Below are 22,137 nucleotides of genomic sequence, written 5' to 3'. Positions count from 1 at the left end.
TCCCTACCTGCTGGAAGGCTCGGGTGGGAGTGAGCTTGTGCTCCTGTAGTAGTAAGATGTCAATTCGTCCAGCAAGGGCAAGCTACAGCTCCTGCCGAACAATCAACTTCCTGGAACAGCGTGCCCCACTATAGTGGAGACTATTCACATTCCAGGATGCAAGGTGTAAGCTCATGGAGAAACTTGCAATTGACCAAACAGGCATTTGTTCGGTGTGGAGGCTGCTGATGAGGAGGAAAAACTATGGGTCATGCAAGTATGCTTTGTTGCAGGTCTGGATGGCGAACTCCAGTCCCCCAATGTGGCCCTCGGCCGTGGACCATAGGGGTGCTAGATGCTCCAGGCGGTACTATCAATGCATCTATCAGCCATGCTGAGAGTCGTGACTCTGTACACTGGTAGAAACGGGCTGCCTGTGCCAAGGACTACTTGATCACATCCCTTGGAGCACTCCAATGTGAAGGGGCTCAAAAGATAATGCTCAACTGTGGGACCTCAACACCAACCCACCAATTAATGTCCATTATACAACCAGGCCACTGTTGTGCAAACAGTGCTAGTCCTCCTCCCATCCACTAGGAGATATGGTCCACCACTTGACTCTTCAATTCCTCAATCTGTGTCGTCATCCAATCCCTTGAGTGAAAGGACTGGAGTAAAAAAGCGTAGTTTGGTCCATTCGGTGGTGCTAGTAGATGGACCTTGCCCCTCCTTGACTTGCGAACCACGAAGATCCCCACCTCTAGAGGTAGTGGAAACTCTCCACGCTCTGCAACTCTCAGGTAGGACCATGTGCCGTTGCGGAAAAACTCCTATGGCAACGGTTGTGCCTGTATCGGGAAAGTGTAATGAGCAGTAGGGCTAGATGAGCTGGTGGCTGTGTGGCAGGGGGAAAACTGCTGGTGTGAGGAGGATGTAGGCATGTGTGGCTTATCACCTCCTGTGGGAAGAGGGGGGGTGGGTCTGGGGGGGATCACTTGAAGCAGATGGGGATCAAGGGGGGTGCTCGACAGGGGAGGTGGTGGGGGAAAAGAGGATCGAGGGATGGTCAAAGGTACGTGGCGGATGTGGTGGGGGGGGGGGGGGGGGGAGGGAGGGGGCGGCGGGGGCGGGGGGGGGGGCGGGGGGGCGCTGCTGGCCCTGGAAGGGGGGGATGTGAGTTAGGGTCAATGGGGGGAGCCTGGGAGGTGGGGGAGGTGGATGTGGGGGCTATGAGATCTTAGGTGAGGTAATCTATGGCGCGGGTGGTGGCTGTGGTGGGGGACTATGGTTTTGCCGGGTTGGGAGGGGGGGAGGGGAACTGTGGAGTGCTCTGCTGAGGGGGCGTTGCTCGCCCTCCTGCTCCCTACTGTCGAGGCTGCGTCTGAGGAGCTAGCTGCACCTCCCCCCCGGTCTCCCTCTCTGTTGTCTTTGGACCTGTGTGAAGCTGTCAGCGTCCACCTACGGACCTGTCAACAGAGCTGCCTTGGCTCTGAAACGCGTACAATCTACTGCCTAATGCCCAAAGTCATGGCAGCGCAGACACTGCCTTGGTTGCCCAATCACAATGACTTGTTGCCTAAAGAAGTGACCTCTTGCCTCAATCTCTAGGAACTTTGGTATACTCTTTGTGTCTTTGACGGCTACTCGTACCTTTGGGACTCGTGCGGCTGTCACTGCATCTGCGAAGGAGGCAGGAAGAACTGTGCTAAAGAGCAATCCAAAGTCGTCGACTAACTGGCGGTTAGTCCGGGGAAAAGTAAGGTGACCGGGTATATGAGAAATCTGTTGTGGAGTGCAAATGTCTCCACTGTGAAGCCGCTATTCCAAGGAACCATGTAGATGACCCCCTTCGTGAATGCATAGGGCACGCTCTCCACTAACTCACGAGTTGCATCTGCATGGAGGTGAGTCGAACCATGAAGATCCCTCGGCCCATGAGGACTACCTCCACGATCTGCGTTGTACCAATATGCAGTGTGGAGTGGAGCCAATCCTGCAGCTGGGTCCTCGATGGGGAGTGTCCAACGACCTGACCTCGTTTCTTTCAACCCTAGCTCTGTGGCATGGACGGCCAAGAGCTGTTCCTCAGAGAGGATGATGCGCAAGGTGTTTGACTGGGGGGCACTCGCAGAATGTGCCGTCGTCTAACCAGAGGTTTCCATTGCACGTTTCTGCTAGGAACCTACCTATCACACTACTGTGCTACCGGGGGGGGGGGAGTCGATGGCGAGGAGGGGGAGGGGAGGGGAAATATGCTGTTTTCAAAATAGTGGACCGCAGGCGATGGAGACAATGCCAAGGGGAAGGGGGGGGGGGGGGGGAGGGGGGCCGCAGGCGATGAAAACAGTGCCACAGGCTGGGGTGGCAAGGCGGGGGGCCGATGGGCTGTATGCGGAGCATAGGCGGGCTGTTCAAAAGATAGTTGGAGAAGTCTGCTCACAATAGAAAACCATATTTGTCCCTAGGGCTTGGTCATGTGACCCACGTGCGAGCTGTGTGTAGTTGGATAATGATATTGCTAATTTCTTGTTGAGCTCACAGAGATGATCCATATGCACGCCATGTAACTATAATCATATGCTAGTATGGGTATACCAGCACTCTGTATCACCCTATGCCACAAGCGGCCTAGATAACTCAAGTGCAAGCTTGGAATATTTGTGGTTGGGCCTCCATAGCCTATGTATGAAGGTGACTATCTAGAAGAGGGCATCCACTATAACCGGTGGAGCTCCCATCTCTATTGGAACTTTCTCATGTGGCACTGATGCTTTACTCCCTCCTTATTCCTATTTATAGGGGAGATGAATTCTCATTAGCAGTATCTCCATCCAGTTCCATCCATCATATATCTCCCATGTCTGATGCTGGTTGCTTTGATGTGGATGAACTTTTTAGTCTAGAGAGAGAGAGAGAGCACATGAATAATGTTCAGTATGTGTCAAGGAAGTTTGATAGGAAGTGTGCGCCCAAATCACAAAACATTGTGAACTTCTGTTCACTTTTTTCTTCACATTGAGATTTTTCCTTGGTTCAAAATGCCTCCCACTTATCTAGCAGATTAATGTAACAACCTTTAACCTGAAGGCTCTTCACATATTTGATTCTGTTTACCTGCTTCTCAAGTTCAAGAAGTTGATATTGGTGCACTTCAGCTTGCTGTCTGAGGCGGTTCTCCAGCTCTGCTTGTTCTTTCTCAAATCTTTCCTTAGCTTCAAAAAAGTCACGCGTAGCCTGTGCAAGGAAGCTTATTTATGACCAATATGTCAATGATTTGCAGTGATGTATTTGCTCCGGTTACAAGGTCCATTATTGACAATAGTTTGGGTTCCATCTCTATACATTTATAACAAAACAAACCTTTTCTTTCTCATGAGCAATCTCCATCGCATATTCTGTTTTCAGCTGGTTCATTGTGCGAGAGTTGTTCTCCCTCAGGTCAGCAAGTTCACTGTGTCATCCAACAAAATGAGGGCATCATTGAAGAGTTTGTCTAAGCTTGCATCATCAGAGTATTAAGAATGATGAGGAGCAAAGTTTGCATAATGAATGGGTTCTATCTATTTTGTCAACTTTGTCAGCAGTGTAATATGTATAGTGTTTGCTATGCTTATAAGTAACAAGTCAGTGTCTTAAGGCAGACCTGTAATGAGTTTGTATCTACCAAACTTAAGAAACTACAGTTTGCAATGACTTGCTGAACTAAAGCTGGCGATTACCTACTCAGGTTACCATTGTCTCGTAACGCCATTTCCAATGACAGTAGTGTTCTCCTCAGCTTTTCATGTAGATCAGTATTTGCAGTCTGTCAAAATGCACTGCAGTGTCAAATTGTGTTTCAGAATGAGCAGAGATACCAATACTGTCTAAAGTTAGCCGGCTTTGTTGAAGGTGGTCATTTTCATGTGATGAATTTCATTTCAAACATCAATGAACATAAATTGATTTGTTCATTTGTTAGAATTCAATCCATGGTTCCTGCAATCGTATTTATGTGCTGCTAGCTATGGGACTGACCTTAAACTCTGCCAGGCGACCAGCCAAATAAATTTTGATGGTGGAGTCATTCCCCTGTCTGAAGCAGAGAGAGAGATGGCTTAGGTGTTTAAATTGGTTGGCCTCAACAATACTGAATGTTGAATCACCTGTCCGCAAGTGTAAGACTGCCTGAAACCTGTGAGCTGAGTCAATAACTTGTAATCGTTCCTCCATCAAGCTAAAGACATGACAGATGATTATCCACAATAAATCAGAAAGCAACGCATGAGAAAAAGGAAAAATACCTTCACATGTATTCCTGAAATGAAACTACAGACCTTAAATGTTGCTATGAGAATTACTCCCCAAACTTTTACTGTATATTACTAATAGATCTTTGGGTCTGAACCTAATGTCTACAATGCAGGACAAAGCTATTGCCAAACCTTTGGTTTCAACTTGAGTAAGAGCAGCCATATCTGCATTACTGACTCTGTATACAAGAGTGACATACAAACAATAATTAAAGGTAGTTATCCTCTTCAACATATGCCTAGTGCACTAAAATTTCACAGCATCATTCTCTCCAATTGCTGTGAATTGCTCCCTGGCTGCTCAATAGTTCCTTCTACACAATGGACCCCCTTGGTTACTGCTCGACCTTTTTAACTTTTAGCTTCACAGCTTCTATGATTCAAATTCTGCAAATTAGTCCCTGTTGGGGCACAAGGAAGAACACATTCCACCACCCAACAGCGAGGTTTCTGACAGTTTATTGCCACATCCTCAGCATAGATCTACAATCCCAGGACCTGCACGTGAATGTGTGCGAGTCTGCTGTGATGGCTAACACTACTCAAACCATACAAGCTGTCAATTTGAGCTAGAAACAGACCGACAGATTACAGTTCATAGTTTCTTTTGCTCTATTGTGCTTGTGCCTATGTGGTGTATATGACCTCCTATTTGGTTGAAACGAACACTGTATGGGGACCCAATGCTAGCATTATGCATATCATGTGTATGTGCAGCCTTTTATTGGCTTATATATGACTGTGTATTTCTGTAGCCATTTTATGAGTGACCTAGTGGCACTTTAAAGGCCGACTCTGTGTCTTCTAGGGAGATGTCCAGAATGGCCGACTAGCTCCTTTCACACTAAACATGTGAGCTCTCCTCTCCACATTCATTCACTTAGCCATTGGAGGATTAAAGACAAGTGTGCTGGAGGCCAACACATGGAGCCTATGCCTCACGCCTTGTTGGTATGGTTTGTATCTGTGATTTATGATATGGATTGTGTTGCTTGTCATCATAGTTTCTTGGGGTTTCCGAAATGGCAGGGAAATGCTTGAAACAGAGTTTTGGTCCCAATAGGAAATGGCACTGTATACATATGTATATCTGTCTGTGGATATACCAATTTTGTGTGTGCATGTGCACGTGTGTGTTTTATAGTATAGAGAAAGGTTAACACATCGCGAAAGAGAAATATCTATGTGCATTAAGGGCTGTCTCTGTGCACACTATCTACAAGTGATTTTGTCAGCACTTTTTGGTTTGGACATATCTCAAGGAGAGCACCATCCATAGACAACCCTCTTAGTGGTAGTCAAGGTTGTCACATCCGATGGCATCCAATTGTTGAGATATTTGCAATCACACCTAATGTAGCCTCTTTGTATGAGGCAGTTCTGGGCTTAAGACATGCAGGCAGACTGAATCCCATATGCACAGAGGGGAAAACTGCTACCCATCCAACAACTATAAAGCATTGTACTTGACTACCACTTTAATGAATGAATGATGATGCTTTTCTTTATCAATTAGTGTCAGTCTTGTACTTGTCAGTCCAATACACAAGTTGTGTTTATGAGTCCAAGCTGCCAACTTGGAACCTAATTCACTTGTGTAACATGTGGTCTCTACTTGTCTATGTCATTATGAGTTTGGTTTTTATCTTCCATCTACCATAGCTTTTGCCATTTTCTAGATCTGCGTCTTTTGACATGGTATTAGAGCGCAGCTGAGCATGGCACAGCTCCATTTCGCTCTCATCTAGCTCAGCTTGAGCTTAGTCCAACTCAAAACAAGTCCAGGACCTCATCTCTCACTCCTTCTCCACTTGACCTTGTGGCAGCCATAGCTAGCAGTACCCTACCTGCTTCTTGAAGCTCTCATATCTCTCTCTACCGGCCAAATCTTACTGAGCTTCCTTCTGGAGAAGTGTTTCCCACTATTGAAGCTTTTTTGTATCACTTGAAACATTAGCATTGCCTTGCCACAAGCTTAGCATTATCAAATTTCTCAGGCTCTGTTCTATGTCTGCCATAGCCAGATTTGTACCTACCTCTAATTGAGCTTCTTGATCTTCCCCTACAGGGCATAACTCCACTTGCTTCCTTCTAGGGGATTGCTCCCTGGCTATGGCCACTACTGCCTATCACATAACAGCATGACATTGGTCATCGTCCTGCTCGGCATTCTGGAGATTGCGCTTCGTTATCCATTTATGCGCCTACAAACTGGTCATGCGGTTGTGTGCTCCGCTTGCTGTGTGCCCTGTCCTGGAACCATAGGGCTTTGATAGCCCCTTACCTAAGCTACCTCTACACCAGAGATTCGACCAAATCGTCCACTCCACGCACAGTTGTGACGAAAGGCTGCAAACCCTAGAGTGTGGACTCCATAGCCAAAGCTCCAAATTTCATCCTTTACACTTTCTCAAGCTCACTAGAGCTCTTGCCACTCAAGTCTACTGCCTAACTAGACCAACAAATCAGTAAGGAGGGGAAATCTTACAGACTTGAAAGATTTGGAGCAAGCAACAAGATATTTAAGCTCAACATCAAGTTCAAGCATAGTACCTACATAGTGTGTTTTCACACTACCATTGTTTGTGTCTTTTGACACATTAGTTTTTAACTCTATAGCTGAAAAGTTTCAGAGTTTCAAGACCGATTTTCAATGGAAATTATGAAGACCTTAATGTGGAACTCATTCAGGAGAAGTAACATGATTATTGTTACTCATTTATACTATACTGGAAAATTTTCTATTCTACTTGCAAGAGTAAATGAAGCTGTCTACACTCCAGCTCATTAGAAGACTTTGAAGACATCTTTGCTTCCTCAAAAATGTTGATTCCTTTGCTTGAGGGAGACATGGACATGAAGACCAATGCAACTAATGCAAGCAAAGTCAAAGCAGAGCAGAAGAAGAAGAAGAAAAAGATCAATCATGCAGACCAAAAGAGCAAAGTGAAGTACAAGTATGAGATCAAAAAGAGCAAGCTGGACTATATCGACAAGAAGACCTGCAATGAATTGAAGATCTATGTAAAAAGAAATGCTGAAAACCGCAAGGGCCTGTGTGTCCTTGACCCAATTTTTACTAGAATTTTTTAGCCTTGTAATGTCTAAAGCCCTAATGCTTCTATCATAAGCTTGTAAACTCCTCATGTAGCCTTGTACTACAACCTCTGTACACTTTGTGAGGCCCCTGTTACAGCCTCTGGACGTCCACCATGTTTGTGGTACCCACACTTAGCTTGTTTTGCGATAGCCTCTGGTGTTTGGCCATGTTTATGGTATGCCCATACTTTACAAGTGTTGCTCTCACTAAAGTCTCTACACACTTTATACTTTCTGGTTGTGATTGAGGAGGGGTGTTGAGATATTTGCAATCACACCTAATGTATCCTTTTTATATGAGGTAATTCTGGGCTTAAGACATGTAGGCAGACTGAATCCCATATGCATAGAGAGGGAAACTACTACCCATCCAACAACTATAAAGCATTGTGCCTGACTACCACTTTAACATATGAATGAATACATGATGATGCTTTTCCTTATCAATTAGTATCAGTCTTGTACTTGTCAGTCCAAAACACAAGATTGTGTTTATGAGTGCAAGCTGCCAACTTGGAACCTAATTCACTTGTGTAACAGTCGGTCTCTACTTGTCTATGTCATCATGAGTTTGGTCTTCATATTCCATCCGCCATAGCTTTTACTATGCTCTAGATCCGCGTCTTTTGACACCAATTAGTATTGTATGATGTTAGTACAATTCTAATTTAACTAAAAAACCTTGGATATATGTTCGATGCTACATCTGATGCAAAAGTAGTACACACATAATTTTTAGGCCTATGCTTAAGGTTGAGACAAAAACAATACACTTAAACATTTAGAGAATTTAGTTCAAAAATTTAGTGCTTGAGGGAGTAGGAGAGAGCTTCAAAGTAAAGGGAAGAGACCTTGAGAGCTTGAGGTAGAGAAAGAGCTTTACTCGCGCGCGCGCGCGTGTGTGTGTGTGTGTATGAGGGAACTTGAACCCACTATGGGGAAAAAAAGAGCTCGAAATTTAAAATTTAAATGATAAGATGGAGAGACTATATTGTAGGAGAGAAAGGATGTGTTTTAGGAGACAGAGGGAGGCCCATACATAGGCCACAATCAGCAAAAAGTCAGCGAATTGAATAATAATACAACAATCAAGTTGGCCAGAATAAATCAGGTATTTAAAAAAAACACATAAATAAAATGTTGTCCCAAGCCCACTAAAGCACACCTAGACTCACTCATGAGATGACTAATCTCCTAACACCTTCTCTAAGATCATGGATGATCTAGTACAATACAATGATAATGCTCATCATAGTCTATACAACAAATACCATTAGAATAGGACCATGGATACCCAAGCAATGGATGATCAGGCCACCACCAAGGTGCCTCGAACAAAATCTGATGTTAATGTCAATCATACTAGCTTTTGAAAATAGAGAAGAAACATAGAACCTCACAGCATACATGACCATCTTGTCAACAATACATCTAAACATATGTAACTGTGGATTCCCCGCCTTCGGCCAAATTGCCGAAGTGTGCCCTCATGTGAGCTCAAACTAGGAGTCAATCCTACTCATTGTCAAGAAACAACCCATCATAAACCTGGAAGTCAATCCCAACTCTAGGATTTCAAAACCAGGAAAGTCCCTCTCTAGATCCTTTGCACCTATATACCTGTATAGATGAGGTGCAAGTATCCCACCTGACCACCCTCTCATACTCCTCTAGCACTAGAGAGTCATGAGGAATGACCAAATCACTAGCACTAGAAAGCAGCAAAGGGTGGGGCAAACAGCCCCTTTCCCTTCTCTGAAGGAGATGGCCACTTCCGTGCCTCGATCTTCGCCTTGGCCAGAGGATCCAAGTCGAATACAAAGGATGAGGATGACTCGTCAAAAGAGTCCATATTCTACTTCTCCTCCTCCTTCCACCATGTTGCTAACCCCTTGTAGTCCTTGCATAAATGCCCTTTCTTACCATAGTAATAGCGTTGGGCTTTCGACTTCTTCCTGTCACCCCTCTCTTAAGTTGCAAATGCCTCATCATTGCCACCATATCGAGATGGAAGCCTCCCCTATAATCTCAACAACACATCATGCTTAAGTAGCATCAAGGACATATGTGTGAAACTAGTTGGTGTTGATAAGGACTTGGCCTACAAAGTATTGGCGACTCCATCAAACTCAGAGGGAGCTTAGAGAGCAGAGTCCCACAAGATGAGCCTCTAGAGTGTGAACTGCATGTGCTAAAGCTGATTATGTACCTATGTAACACAAAGCAAGAAAGACTGAACAATATGGAACTTCATCTATTAGAGCTATCCATAGAAGGTCATTGCACGCATAGTCGATGGATCCTTGTACAACAATTGAAGCTTCTCCCATACCACTTTATAGCAGTATTCTATGCTTCCATTGCTGCACCCACTTTTGACATGGTATTAGACGTTCGTGTTTGGGCTCTGGGTGCTATTTTTAGCTATGGACAGTTTTCCCTTACACTTTCTTGGTGTTGATCAACCTTCCAGTGCTTCAACAGCTGTCTAGGTGACCTCATTCAGAAGCAAAACGGCCTATTTCTCTTCCTCTGCAGCCTCTGTTTTGTCCTCAACTGTCTGCTTTTGTATTTTCTGCATTATTTTATTCATTGCTTGCTGCATTTAATACTCCTACTGTCTACGTTTTGCTATCTAATATCTGCATTTTCAATTTTTCTGCCTACTGTGGGCTGGGCAAGTGACTCATTAGGCTTTCTTGGCTGTTCATGATCATTCAACAATCATTTTGTGATCAGCTCTTCTCTATCTTGCATGTGAACTCGTGTCAAGTGCAATCTGTGCTGTATTTTGCCTGTATTCTCCCTATAATTCTCTTCTTTTCTTTATCTTCTCCTCATATCTTCTCCAAGTGACACCTCCCTACTACTAATGATAAACTTCATGGACTTAACTATCTCACATGGAGTGCTGTTATGAAATCATGGTCTGTGCAGAAGCAATTGTAGTATGTTCTTTCAAGAGCTATTGAGTGGCTTGACTTCCCACTCTTGTTCAAGATGATAAGAGAGAATAGAAGAACATTGCAAAGGGAGAACTCGAAGATGTGCTTGGGAAATGGAAACTATATACCAAGACATGAGATAGTCAGATATAGCACTGAATGACTGGTTGTGCAGGCACTAGCACTGGCTCCCTCTCTCCAATAGGACCTGAAAGCAACTAAGTATGCTGACAATGACTGAGGAGACTGAGAAGGAAGGAGCAGGGGGCAATAAATAGGCCAAAATCCGCAAAAAGTCCACGATGTGAATAATAATAAAATAATCAGGTCAGTTAGCATAAAATGACCAAAATCTCATAAATCGGGCACAAAAAAAAGCATAAATATAATTTTGTGCATAGCCCAAGAAAGCACACCCAAACTCACTCATGAGATGGGTAATCTGCTAGCACATTCTAGCCATTCAGTGGGTTGTGGAGGTTGAGAGAGGAGTGAGTGCTGTCCAAACAAGTACCAGTAGGTTTTGGCCATTTCCAGCCAGCTAGGAAGATTACTATTGCAAGCATCAGCTCCAGCAAGGAGAGCAGCAGCTGAAGATTACATTTGGGGCTGGGTGAAATCCATCTGAGGCCTCCGGGCTGCTGACCAATAACATTTAATGTTTGTTTCACAGGGAGCAACAACACTTTCTCATGATAGAAATCAGAAATTTCTCTCCTTTACAAGCAATCCCTTAATAGGTCTCGGCCATTTACAGCAGATTTCAGCCATAGAAGGTGGACAGCAGAGCATTTACTGCTATAAACCCTAATTCACAATAGAAATTGGATTTAGCAACTACCTCGGGTCTTATGCCAAAAAATTGAAGGCTAGTACTTGACATTGCTAGCTGGAATTCGAGGAATTGCCAAAGATTTTAAGAAGCCAATCATCACAATTGGATTTGGGGTTCATTTTGACCAGCCAAGGGTCGATTGGAGGCCATTCCCCTATTAGATTGAGGGGCAATGGATAAGAAGGCTTGCTGGTCATTTATGACAGCAAGAAGTATTGGAAATTGAAGGAGATTTGAGCCAAATCTTAGTGTGATTCATCCAATATTAATAGAAGCCGAAGAAATACCACAATGGGGCACTAGTCATCGGGCCAACTGGGTGTGCATTGTTCAAGGTTGATTAGTAACATTTGTATTTCAATTTATGTGAATTTTGCTCTTGTTGTCCTGCTAAATCAATTCATTACCACCCTTTCCAAGAAGGAAAGCTGGTTTCAATTGGCATAGGTCGCAAGCATCCATCTAGACAAGATGGGGCCTATGATTGAAGCAAGATTAGCTTGCCTTGACATGCTAAGCAATCATGCTGAGCTTGTGACACCTATTATTGGGGAATTATGGATCCATATTTGAAGCTATATGGATATTGAGGAGTCCTACATCATGCTACTTGAGGGTTGTGAATCATGATGCTCCATTGGGTGTGCCTTGGTGACACATGTGGACATCTATAAGAAGATTATTTTAGAGCATAAAGGAAAGACTCTTGTTTTACATGTAAAAGCTTAAGGAGAATTGGACCCTCTTTTATCAACTTTAAATATTTCTGATGTAGTGAAAGACCATCTTTTTACATATTCAATCTTTGCTACAGATAAGAGTAATAATAAAGCTAAAGTAAAGTTACCTAAGTTGGATAAGGAAAGGATTAGTTTCTTGCACAATGTAAAGAGTGTTCTCTGGTCTTTGCTTGGAGAACTTCCACCCAAGAGACGTGAGGATCATGCCATTAGTCTAGTGCCAAGTGGTACTCCACCTAACCTATCACCATACAAAGTTAGTGCAACTCAACAAGAAAATAGTATGAATCATGTGAAGGACTTATTGGATAAGGGGTTGATTCAACCTAATTTGTCCCCGTCTGTTCACTTATTCTTTTGGTCCAAAGGAATAATCGTTCATGGCATGTATATTGAAACTATGCCTTGAACAAAAATATAATCAAGAATCATTCTTCTAGTTTAAAGAATAGATGATATCCTTCACAAGTTGGAGGGATTTGTAAGATTTAGCTGAATAGATTTGAGGAGTAACACCAAATACGCATTCGAAAAGAAGATGTGCATACAACAACTTTCAAGGCAGTCTTTGGCTTTAGTAATGATGTTTGGGCTTACTAATGCTCCAACAAGATTCAATCCTGTGATGGGTAGTATCTTTCACAAGCATAAATTCTTTGAGGGATATTCTTCGATGATGTCATTATTTATTTAATAAATAAAATGGAGAATAGGAATTTTTTGGCTATAGTCTTTTATGAACCACTCACACATCATTTGGTCATTAATGGCAAGAAGAGTGAGTTCTTGGAGAAGATTCACTTTTTGGTCAAATCAACTCTAAGGGTGGTGTAAGGATGGATCAACTAAAGTGTAGGTCATTTATAGTTGACTAGATTTGCAGACTTTGCATGATATTTGTAGTTTCCTTGGGTTATATGTTTTTACTAAAGGAGGCTTATTTGCCATTTACAAAAACTACCTTCAATCAACTAAAGGAAAAGCTTACTTGGGATTTAGTTTGATTTTCTCAATCTTGGAAAAGCTTTTATGATACAATGTGTCATAAAATAACATGTATGTTATGATACCATGTTGAAAATAACAGGTATGCTTTGATACCATGTCAAATAAGTGACAATTCAAAACGTGTCTGATGATGGAGGAAGAGGGGTGAAGAATGACTAAAGAGTAGTGGTAGGAGTGTAAAGAATGAATGAAGTGACTGTCTATTTATAGGCATAAGCTATCTAGGGTGGCGCACCACTATGTGGGCACCCACTGAAAAAGTAGACACCATCCCTTTTTGGGGCTATCAGTGCGAAACCTTAAATGAAGTGTGTAAACTACTAAAGAAGTGGTTTCTCAACAATGTGAAGTAAGTCGGAATAGCATTAGTGCAGTTTTCATGTTGGATGGGCATGTGTTGCTAATCAAAGTAGAATTTTGCAAAGTGTTCAAAAGAATTTGCAAATTTATGAGAAAAAGCTTTTAGTTATCATTCATGGTCTTTTTGTGTGGAGTACTATCTACTAATTTTTTAGACTAATCATTGAACGTTGCGTTATCTTCTCACTTAGATCAATCATCTAAGGAGAATATGAGATGGGCGAACTTCTTATCCATGTTTAACTTAAACAGTGCATGTGGACAATAAGAAGAATGCTATGTTTGATGCTTTGTCTAAGAAATCACATGTTTTAGATGTTTCTACTGCTTATCATCAAGAGTTGGATGAGATGAAGACACAATATGCATAACACAAAGGCTTTGGAAGGGTTTATGATCAATTGACCAATGTTTAGCATCATGAGCATTATACTCCAAGGATGGTGTCCTCATGTTGCATGGTCACTTATGTGTAACAATGCAGTTGAGGACAAAAGTACTTGAATGGAAGTCGTGCAGTGCCATATGCAAGCATTGAGGTATTGATACAATAGTGACGATAATTAGTTCTATTATTGGTGGTTAGTTTTGAGACGTGATGTTGATGCCTTTGTCTATACATGCATTGTATATTTGGAGATTCAATAATGACCAACCAAATGTATAAGAATTGCTACATCCATTGCCTATTGCTGATAGACTATGGTAAGAGAACATAGACATGGATGTTATCTCTAATCTTTTTACAACACCCACAAGGAATGATGGGATTTCGACTATTATATGCAAGTCTAGTAAGCAAGCCTATTTTATTTTGGTAAGAAAGAGAAACACAGTCGTATGGCGATGTTGTTCGTGTATAGCATTGTTAAGCATCACGGTATACCTCACTCTATCATCAATGATAGAGATCCAATAGTGAAAAATTTGTTTTGAATAGGTCTTTTTGAAAATAAAGGTACTTCTCTAAAGTTCTTGCCTTAGTTTCACCCATAGACAGATGGAAAATCAAAAGAGGCAAGTTCTACTATTCTAAATCTTTTAAAAGTGTCATGCCTTTGAGTATGAGACCTTGTGGAAATAGTTTCTTCCATTGGTAGAGTTTGCCTATAACAACACCGTTCGTAGGTGCACTAGTGAGGTTCTATTTGAGATAGTTGTGGGTGGTAAGAAGGTCCCACCTACTCTACATACAAAGGATGAAATCTAAGGCAAGGTTGTCTCCGTATGTAGTACAGATTGATCTATACATTACAATCCGTACGGTACGGTACGTATTAGTACGATTTCGTTCAAAAAATAGGGCATTTTTTGCCACACCTCATCAATCTCTCTCTCTCTCTCTCTCTCTCTCTCTCTCTCTCTCAAAAGCCTATACTTCTCTTATTTGTATGATTATTATATGTATGATGTATCCAGCCCCATCTATGTACTTGTAACTTATACGTTGTAGCTCATATTGCGCATGAGGCATATATCATAGCGGTTTTGGCATGTTAACCTCAAGTAATCTTGTACACTCGAATAGTATTGCTATTTAGACTTAACACATTTATTCTATCGTCTTTAGTCCAAAATATCTAAGATGATTTGATGGCATGTTACCCTCAAGTAATCTTGTACACTCTAATAGCATTGCTATTTAGACATAACATACTTATTCTATGATCTTTAGTTCAAAATATCTAAGATGATTTTTTTTGTACTAATATCATACCGTACCTTATAAAATCTTAAGATACATTTAGTACCGTATGGTATCATACCTTTTGTACTTGACAACTATGATCTAAGGTTGACAAGTATGTGGAGAGTAATGTATGAAGCATACAAGAAAGTAAAGCAAGCTCTTCAAAAATCACAAAAAGCATAAGAGAGCAGCAAACCATCACCATACAAAGTTCTAGAGTTTATCAAGTGTGATTGGGTGCTCTTGTACTTTGAAAAGGCAAGGCTTAAGAAGATGAAGGGAAAAGATCACTTGTTCCCTATGTTAAGCATGAGCTGCTATGGGACTTTTTAGATGACAAAAAATATGAGTCATGTGCTTGCAAGTGGAAGATACCAGATCACTAGAGGATTCATAAGGCATTATGTGAAATTTGAGTCTTTCTCGAGCTTTCAATTGATATGTGCCTCTGATGGGACTCAGCTAGAGGTGGACGGGCTTGATGAGATCTTGGTCTTTAAACAAATATTGGTACATAAGGAAAGAAAGATAGAGATAAAACTCCATGTTGTTATATTGGGTGAGGTTTCAAAATTATCCACTAATGGATGGGAACTGGATAGAGGAGCCTGGCTTGTTGCAACTTAGAGGCATTCCAGCTACAGCCAATTGGTTGGGGACCAGGGTTGGGATAGGTTCAGCACAGCATGGATCTAGAGCACTGCCTAGTGCTCAAGAGGAGGGTAGCACCTCTGCTCCCTCATAAACAAATAGGCTCTAATGGGGCTCTAATATCTAAAAATCATTTGGTGATCCTATATACTCATCCAAGGTATTGTGGGCTGGTAGTATTTCTGCTTTGGGACTTCTATGATGAGTAGCCATGACATGCTAGTTGTCACAATTCGTATAGTTATTCCACTGCAGCAATGAATTCCCTAATGGCAGGCAGCAGTATGTATGAAGGAAATTTCTCGAATATATAGATGAGACTTTTAGTAGTAGTAATAGTTGCAAATGTTGGCACAAATTACTAGGGAACATGTATTGTCAAAGTATGGCTGCCATGATTCAGTCGCACTTGGATGCAATCAAGGATGCTTGCCATATTTCAAGAAGGGGGTGTGTCACACAGATGCAATTTGTCTCTGGCTCTTTGAAGGCATCTATGATATTGTATGAGTTGTGTTGGACATGGGCACATTCATTACTTGCTAAGTTACGTGAAGGGACAATGAATGTATTAATCTGTAAGTTTGTGCGCACAGTTAGTTAATGCAACTTAAATAAACCTTAGTTATAAAAGTTTCATTTGAGTCACTAACTTTGGCATGGACCAAAGTTTTGGGCCAGGCAACTTAAATTTAATAAGTTAATGGCCAAACAACTAAAATTTACCAGTAAATGCAATTAAATTGCTGAAAAGAAAGTAAAGCATAGGAAAAGCAGGTACAAGCCAACTTTTGGCCACACATGGGCTTTTCTACATGGATCGTGGCTTGAACAAAATTGATTGTATGTTTCTCCCATGTATTTACACTTGTGCTATTGCTCCTCCTGACAATGTTTCAACGCATCCGAAGAGATCCATTGCGATAAATTTTGTTGGAGGAATCTCTTGCATTGTTCACTAAAGATCTAGGCAAGATTGTGATCTCCTACATGAAGTCTTGAGTGCTAGGCATGCGGTAGCAAAGATCTTGTCAATTGGGGGTTTCTTGGCAATGCAATTGTTTTCTCTTTTCAGTTGTGCATATGGCTTTTGAGCACTGTCCATACAGTCTCTCATACCTCTGTTATACTTTAACTCAATAACCTTCAAGAGTGAATGAGTGCGTGTATCAAAAGGAGAAGAACCTATGATTGAGACATAGAGATTGTATCATTTCAGCAAGGAAATCATATGACGACAAGGTAGTTCGGTTACATGCTTAGAGGTAGAAGATTCTATGGATTGTCTCATTACAAAAATTAAAGGTAGAATATCTATGAGACCTAAATAAAATAGATGTATAGAGTTGCGACTTCTGAATATGCCCCATAGCTTACCCTTCAGATTATCTAGTAATTTATGGTACATTCAAAAGAAGTGGTGAGGATATCTTGTTTTCTGAGGTCCTAGATATTTGGCACTCCATACTAAGTCAATAGTGTACAGAATTCCACCTGACTCAAGCATGTCACATGCATGAAGTCCACACTGTTCTGTTGGCTTTATGGACTAGTCGACTGTGACCATTCCTCATAGAAACGGAACTGGATAGAAACTCTTGGATCCAATGGGAAGAAGATGCATTAAAAACCCTACTTGCAAAGTTCTGCCACCTGTACTATATAGGTATGCATGGTCAAAATTGACCTGAATCAGTATAGGAGACAGGCGAGCTGTATGCAAATGAGCAGAGAGTTTTCACTTTTACCTGCATAATCTAACTTTTGGTGTCCCAAAACCTGCAGCTTGAATATTATTTTCATTTATCTAAAGGATACTTATATTTGGTCATGAAAAAATGTGATTGGTTTAATGCAATGTCCTGACATGTACCCTCACAAGCACCTCTGCTGTGTAGGAATGAATCATTTTAAAGCATTCAGCTGATATACATTTTCTCTTATCAGCCTCATGCCACCATTGCTATCTGTTAACAGTTAAATAGCTCCCCCTTTAATTGTTGATCTTCAATATATATATGCTGTTGTACAATTGAGTTAGTGTCCTGATAATGAGAACCCTACATGCTTACCACTATTCCAAGCCAACACAGTTATAATGCTGTAACAGAAGCAAAGTAAACGTTTTTTTGAAAAGTTACTTACTGACTCCCCATCCACCCTGAGAGCTACCCAAGTCAAGCATGCTGCATGCATAAATCCTACCATTGCTCTGTTGGTTCCACAAAGAATTAGTTGAGTCCAGCAGTGCCTCCTGGATAGTAGCTCTTGGATCCTGGGGAAAGCCATAAAACATCCCTCTTGCAAAATTTCTACCTACTAAATAATTTTGTGTTCAAACTTTTCCCAAATCAGCATCCATAGAACCTGTGGATAACTAACACAATCACTTTGACTGCTTTAAAAGGGATTCCTACAAAGCGTTCAGCAGGATAGTTCTTGAAATCGCTCAAGATTTTCAATCACAAATTGCAAGTAATTTCAGACCTCTTCCAAATTGCAGGTTTTGAGGCCTGAAAGAGTAAACTTTTGCAGGTAAATCTGAAAACTTTGCATGTCTACTACCAATACTATCCTTAACATGTGACATAGTTTCCCCTTTTAGTATTGAACCTAAATGCATACCCCATGCATGGGCTTATGCTACTGTGAACAGGTAAAATAGCTCCTCCTTTTGATTGTTGAACTTATGTTATATACATCGACAAAGGATTGAACCAGCTTATCACTATCCCATGCCTACGCAGTTCAAATGGCTATATCCTAAGCAAAAACAACTCCTGGACCAAATGTTCAACCATCCATCCCCTTCCCAAGGAGCATGAAAAAGGAATGTTGACACATAAATATAGGTCACAAAATGAATTGTCAAGAAAACAAAACAAAAAAAGCTTCCAATTAAGTAGATACTTCTTAGCTATTGGTAGTGGTGATAAAATGTGGAGATTCAAAGACTCTTGAACTGCTTTAAGATCACTCTTAATCAGAAAAGAAAGACAAGAAGTTGTGGCATAAGATGAACATCAGACCTGGGAGTATCATGGCTGCCTGCATCAATGCAATGTTCCAACAACTCAATGAGCTTATGTGGGAAGGTTGTAAAATCCACAAGTATGCATTGTTCTACTTTCAAACTTTGGAAATCCTCCTCACTGACTTCCAAAAAATAAAGGAAAAATGGATCTGCTTCATTTGTCAATTGCATTCTTAGGAGCTGTAAATGCCGAAGAAAGATTGAGCGTTCAGCAATCTAACAAGCTATTCCAGAATTTTAAGACAACACAATCCCTCTTTTTGGATACCTTGCTAGGTCTGTGAAGCTTGCTGATACCCATAACAATTCGTACAGTAAGCTCCATAAGCCTGTCTTCTGATCCTGGCAATTTTGTCAGTTTGACAGGAATTGCTTTCTCAAAAAGCATGGAGCTGCTCTCCATGCTATTCAACTTAATTATGTCATCCATCACAGTAGAATCCCTCAAAATATCACAAGGATCTTTTCAACTTATGCACACTTTCTTGTCATCCAACTATTATTATTCCACCTTGGATAATAGCTGTAATCAATATAAATCTATTGGGACTGGAAAATGTATGCCTCATCCCAGAAAGATGTCAAAGTGATGACCTTCCCTGCATCAGCACCCCAGAAGAAATCAGATGATCAAGAAGGGAAGTGCCTTTTCAATCAAGAATAATGTAAATGGACTCAGCTAAACCTTTACTTGATATAATCCTTACGATAAAAAGAATATTAGAAACTTGCACAATGACATGTGTGTTATGCATACAAAAGCTTCAAGATCCAGTAAGATACATCATGTAAGGTGTCGTAAGGACAAAAAAGCCCATCATTTTCCAAGAAATATTAATGTCATTTCTCTTGACCTGGTATAAAAAGTCTGTCATACAGTAAGGTCATGCCCAAATCCCAGAAGGTGAGTAAACTTGGGGTTAACTTATTTGCATATTGGATCATTTGAAACTGCCAGACTGATGTCTGTGATCAAGCAGTAATTATTTGTTAGTTATTAACGCTTGGTTATCATGCCTTTTATTTGAATCAGCATGCATTCACAAGTGGCATATACATTTGACCTGTGCAGTACCGTATCAAACAAACGAGTACTGATCTCTATGATGACAGCCAGGATCAGAATGCAGTATCCTATATCCTGTTATTTGAGCATTATCAAAATGTGGAAGCAATATGCACACATCTGTGGAGAAGATGAGTTGGAAGGTTTCCCACGTAGACTCTGTAACAATTATGAGCTATATTAAGTTTCTAGTGCACAACTCCTTCCTGCACAAGATGATATTGCACTTCAATCACAGATGTATACCTATTTTCTTTATACTATTATATCAATAGAGGTTCTCTAAAAGCTGCACTCGTAAGTGTCACCACTGTGAAGTTTCGTTTCCGATTGCACCTAACGCTTACATAGTATTGGAGAGTAATAGAGGGACTGAGTTGAAAAATATGTTGTCTCACTAGCGGCATCCCTACCACCTGTATGACATTTTTAGAGGTATAATGGCAATATCCAGAAGCGATTGTGCATGGCAAGAGACTGCACTGCCATGACTAGAACTAGGTCTTAAGGGAGGGAGAGTCTTCTATGTTTGGACCAAAGTAACAGTTCTGACTTCGAGTGATGGACCGTTGATCATATTCATAAGCCATCGATATAAGTGCAAGTGGAAGCTCACTCGCCAAATGTATCTATCCGAGCCAAGATTGTCCATCTAGATATGAAAAACCCCGAGTATAAAGAACGCCTCGATAGTCCAGGGTCCACTAGAGTACAGCACTGTCGTTTGCACGTGTGAAAAAATGGTCTGAAAGGAGATAATGCTGACGCAATTCCCTTATTGAATCAAGAGCTCTCAGAAAGACTGACTGCTCCTGCACAACACGATCTGCATTTGTGTGATTGTCTTCCTGAGCGTATATTCTGATAACATCAACCTCAAATTTGGTAGCTTCGAAGAATCTATCAAATTGCATGCTGACAGTGCCATCATATCGATGCCTTCGACAGTTTTACTTTTTTCTAACCGATGTTTTCATGACTTAATCGTCACAGAACAACACTTCTACAGGCAAACTTACAAGACAAAAGCCGACGAACGGTTTAGGGTAAGGGTGTTTGATGAAGCACTGTCGCTACGGGCTGATCTTATCCTGCGTCGTCGAAGTGTGCATGAGGATGCGGCAGCTCCTGCTGAGCTGCAACGCAGAACGAACCTAAGTCCATAAACCATGCCGCGCTTTCGGACAGAAATTATGGCGGACACGAACAGAGCACGCGAGTCGAAACCCGCTACGAAAATGCGCCTCCGTGAGCATCTGCGTCGGCTTCCTTTGAAGAGTTCAAGGTAGTAGCGAGCGGCAGGCCGTCATGCTTTCCAAAAGCAAGGATATGCCACCTGTCCTGGGGCAAGGGAAGGAGAACGCGAGAACAGTACTCCTGCTCCTGGCCGTTATGGGCCTGGCGGACCAGCAGAAGGATCGCTGTGCAGGAAAGAAGCACGTCAAACCCTAGCCGCCATGGAGACTGCAGGCATATGCAAAGCATGCAAAGAAAGTGAAGGAAAAATGCGACAAGCAGGAATTAGCGCAGGTGGCCGGAGAAGGTCGTGCGTGCGTGTGCGCATGAAAGAATTTGCTCTCGTTCTCAGGCGGGAAATTCTGATAACTAACTAACTCGCCACCCTGCCTGGAGTTTGCTTTCCAGCCGTCCGATTCAAATTCGACATCTAACGTCTTTCAAACTATCCACGTGGCACCGAAGCTTGGTCCTTTTGTGTTTAGAAAAGACGCGCGCTCCGCGCAAGTACCTGCGTGTTCATTATCCGCTAGGGCCCGCGCAAGTGCGGATCTTAAGGGCCCCATGATACTATTTTTTACCTTCGGGGTAGATTGTGACATAAGAGTTAGTACCATAGTATGTGAAGCTTCTTTTAATCCTTTAGGCTTTGAAAAGTTTAAAAAAATGGAAAACAATGTCCATGTAAAGAGCTCATGTAAAATCAAAATGCAAGTCTCACTACCTTGGGACAGATACCAACTTTGATGAATGTATAGTTTGAAGTAACTTCCAATCTAGATCTTATAAGTATTTCACATATCAATATTATTCTCGCATTTTAAAAAAGTATTTCTTGTCTCTTTATATCACTTTTGAGTGTAATGCTTTTTAAAAGACCATGGGCACATTACATAATGGTCCCATCCAACAGTTTTGTAGGGTGCAAATCCACGAGCCTTAAGTCTTCCCTTAAAGCTCTAATGGAGGCAATCTTGTGACACTTCCCCCTCATATTAGTTGACTCATTACATGCAATGACATATACATGTTAGCTGACTTGTAGTGAATGCAAACTTTTCATGACAATTGTGTAATATTAGTTGACTCAGTGTGCATGCCAACTTGTTATAACACTATTGTGTTCTACTCCATATTGCGTCTTTGAATAGTGACTTTAAGCAATATCTAGTGGTGAATAAAGGGCAATCTTTAGTTTT

General features: G+C 41.6%; 1 protein-coding gene across 2 annotated transcripts in view; it reads right to left on the bottom strand.

The window, feature by feature from the left end:
- LOC148016291 (uncharacterized) overlaps nucleotides 1–21,261 on the bottom strand; it is a 40,419-nt gene extending 19,158 nt beyond the window's left edge. Inside the window, exons 1-7 of one of the 2 annotated variants that reach the window (XM_087664579.1) lie at nucleotides 20,722–21,261; nucleotides 18,905–19,235; nucleotides 18,632–18,816; nucleotides 4,000–4,198; nucleotides 3,702–3,787; nucleotides 3,343–3,433; nucleotides 3,097–3,216 (exon numbers count right to left, since the gene is read on the bottom strand). In XM_087664579.1, the coding sequence (XP_087520705.1) occupies nucleotides 3,097–3,216; nucleotides 3,343–3,433; nucleotides 3,702–3,787; nucleotides 4,000–4,198; nucleotides 18,632–18,816; nucleotides 18,905–19,066 (843 nt within the window). In that variant the 5' untranslated portion in view covers nucleotides 19,067–19,235; nucleotides 20,722–21,261. The remainder of the gene's footprint in view (nucleotides 1–3,096; nucleotides 3,217–3,342; nucleotides 3,434–3,701; nucleotides 3,788–3,999; nucleotides 4,199–18,631; nucleotides 18,817–18,904; nucleotides 19,236–20,721) is intronic. The other variant, XM_087664580.1, reaches the window with a different exon arrangement.
- Between the last annotated feature and the right edge of the window lie 876 nt (nucleotides 21,262–22,137).

This window comes from Lygodium microphyllum, chromosome 23 (genome assembly GCF_053477565.2).
Source record: "Lygodium microphyllum isolate KBCC chromosome 23, Lygodium_microphyllum_v1.1.10, whole genome shotgun sequence".
In the NCBI taxonomy this organism is placed as follows: Eukaryota; Viridiplantae; Streptophyta; class Polypodiopsida; order Schizaeales; family Lygodiaceae; genus Lygodium; species Lygodium microphyllum.
The sequence above is the reverse complement of the archived record's forward strand: the minus strand, read 5'-3'. Positions and strand labels throughout refer to the sequence as shown.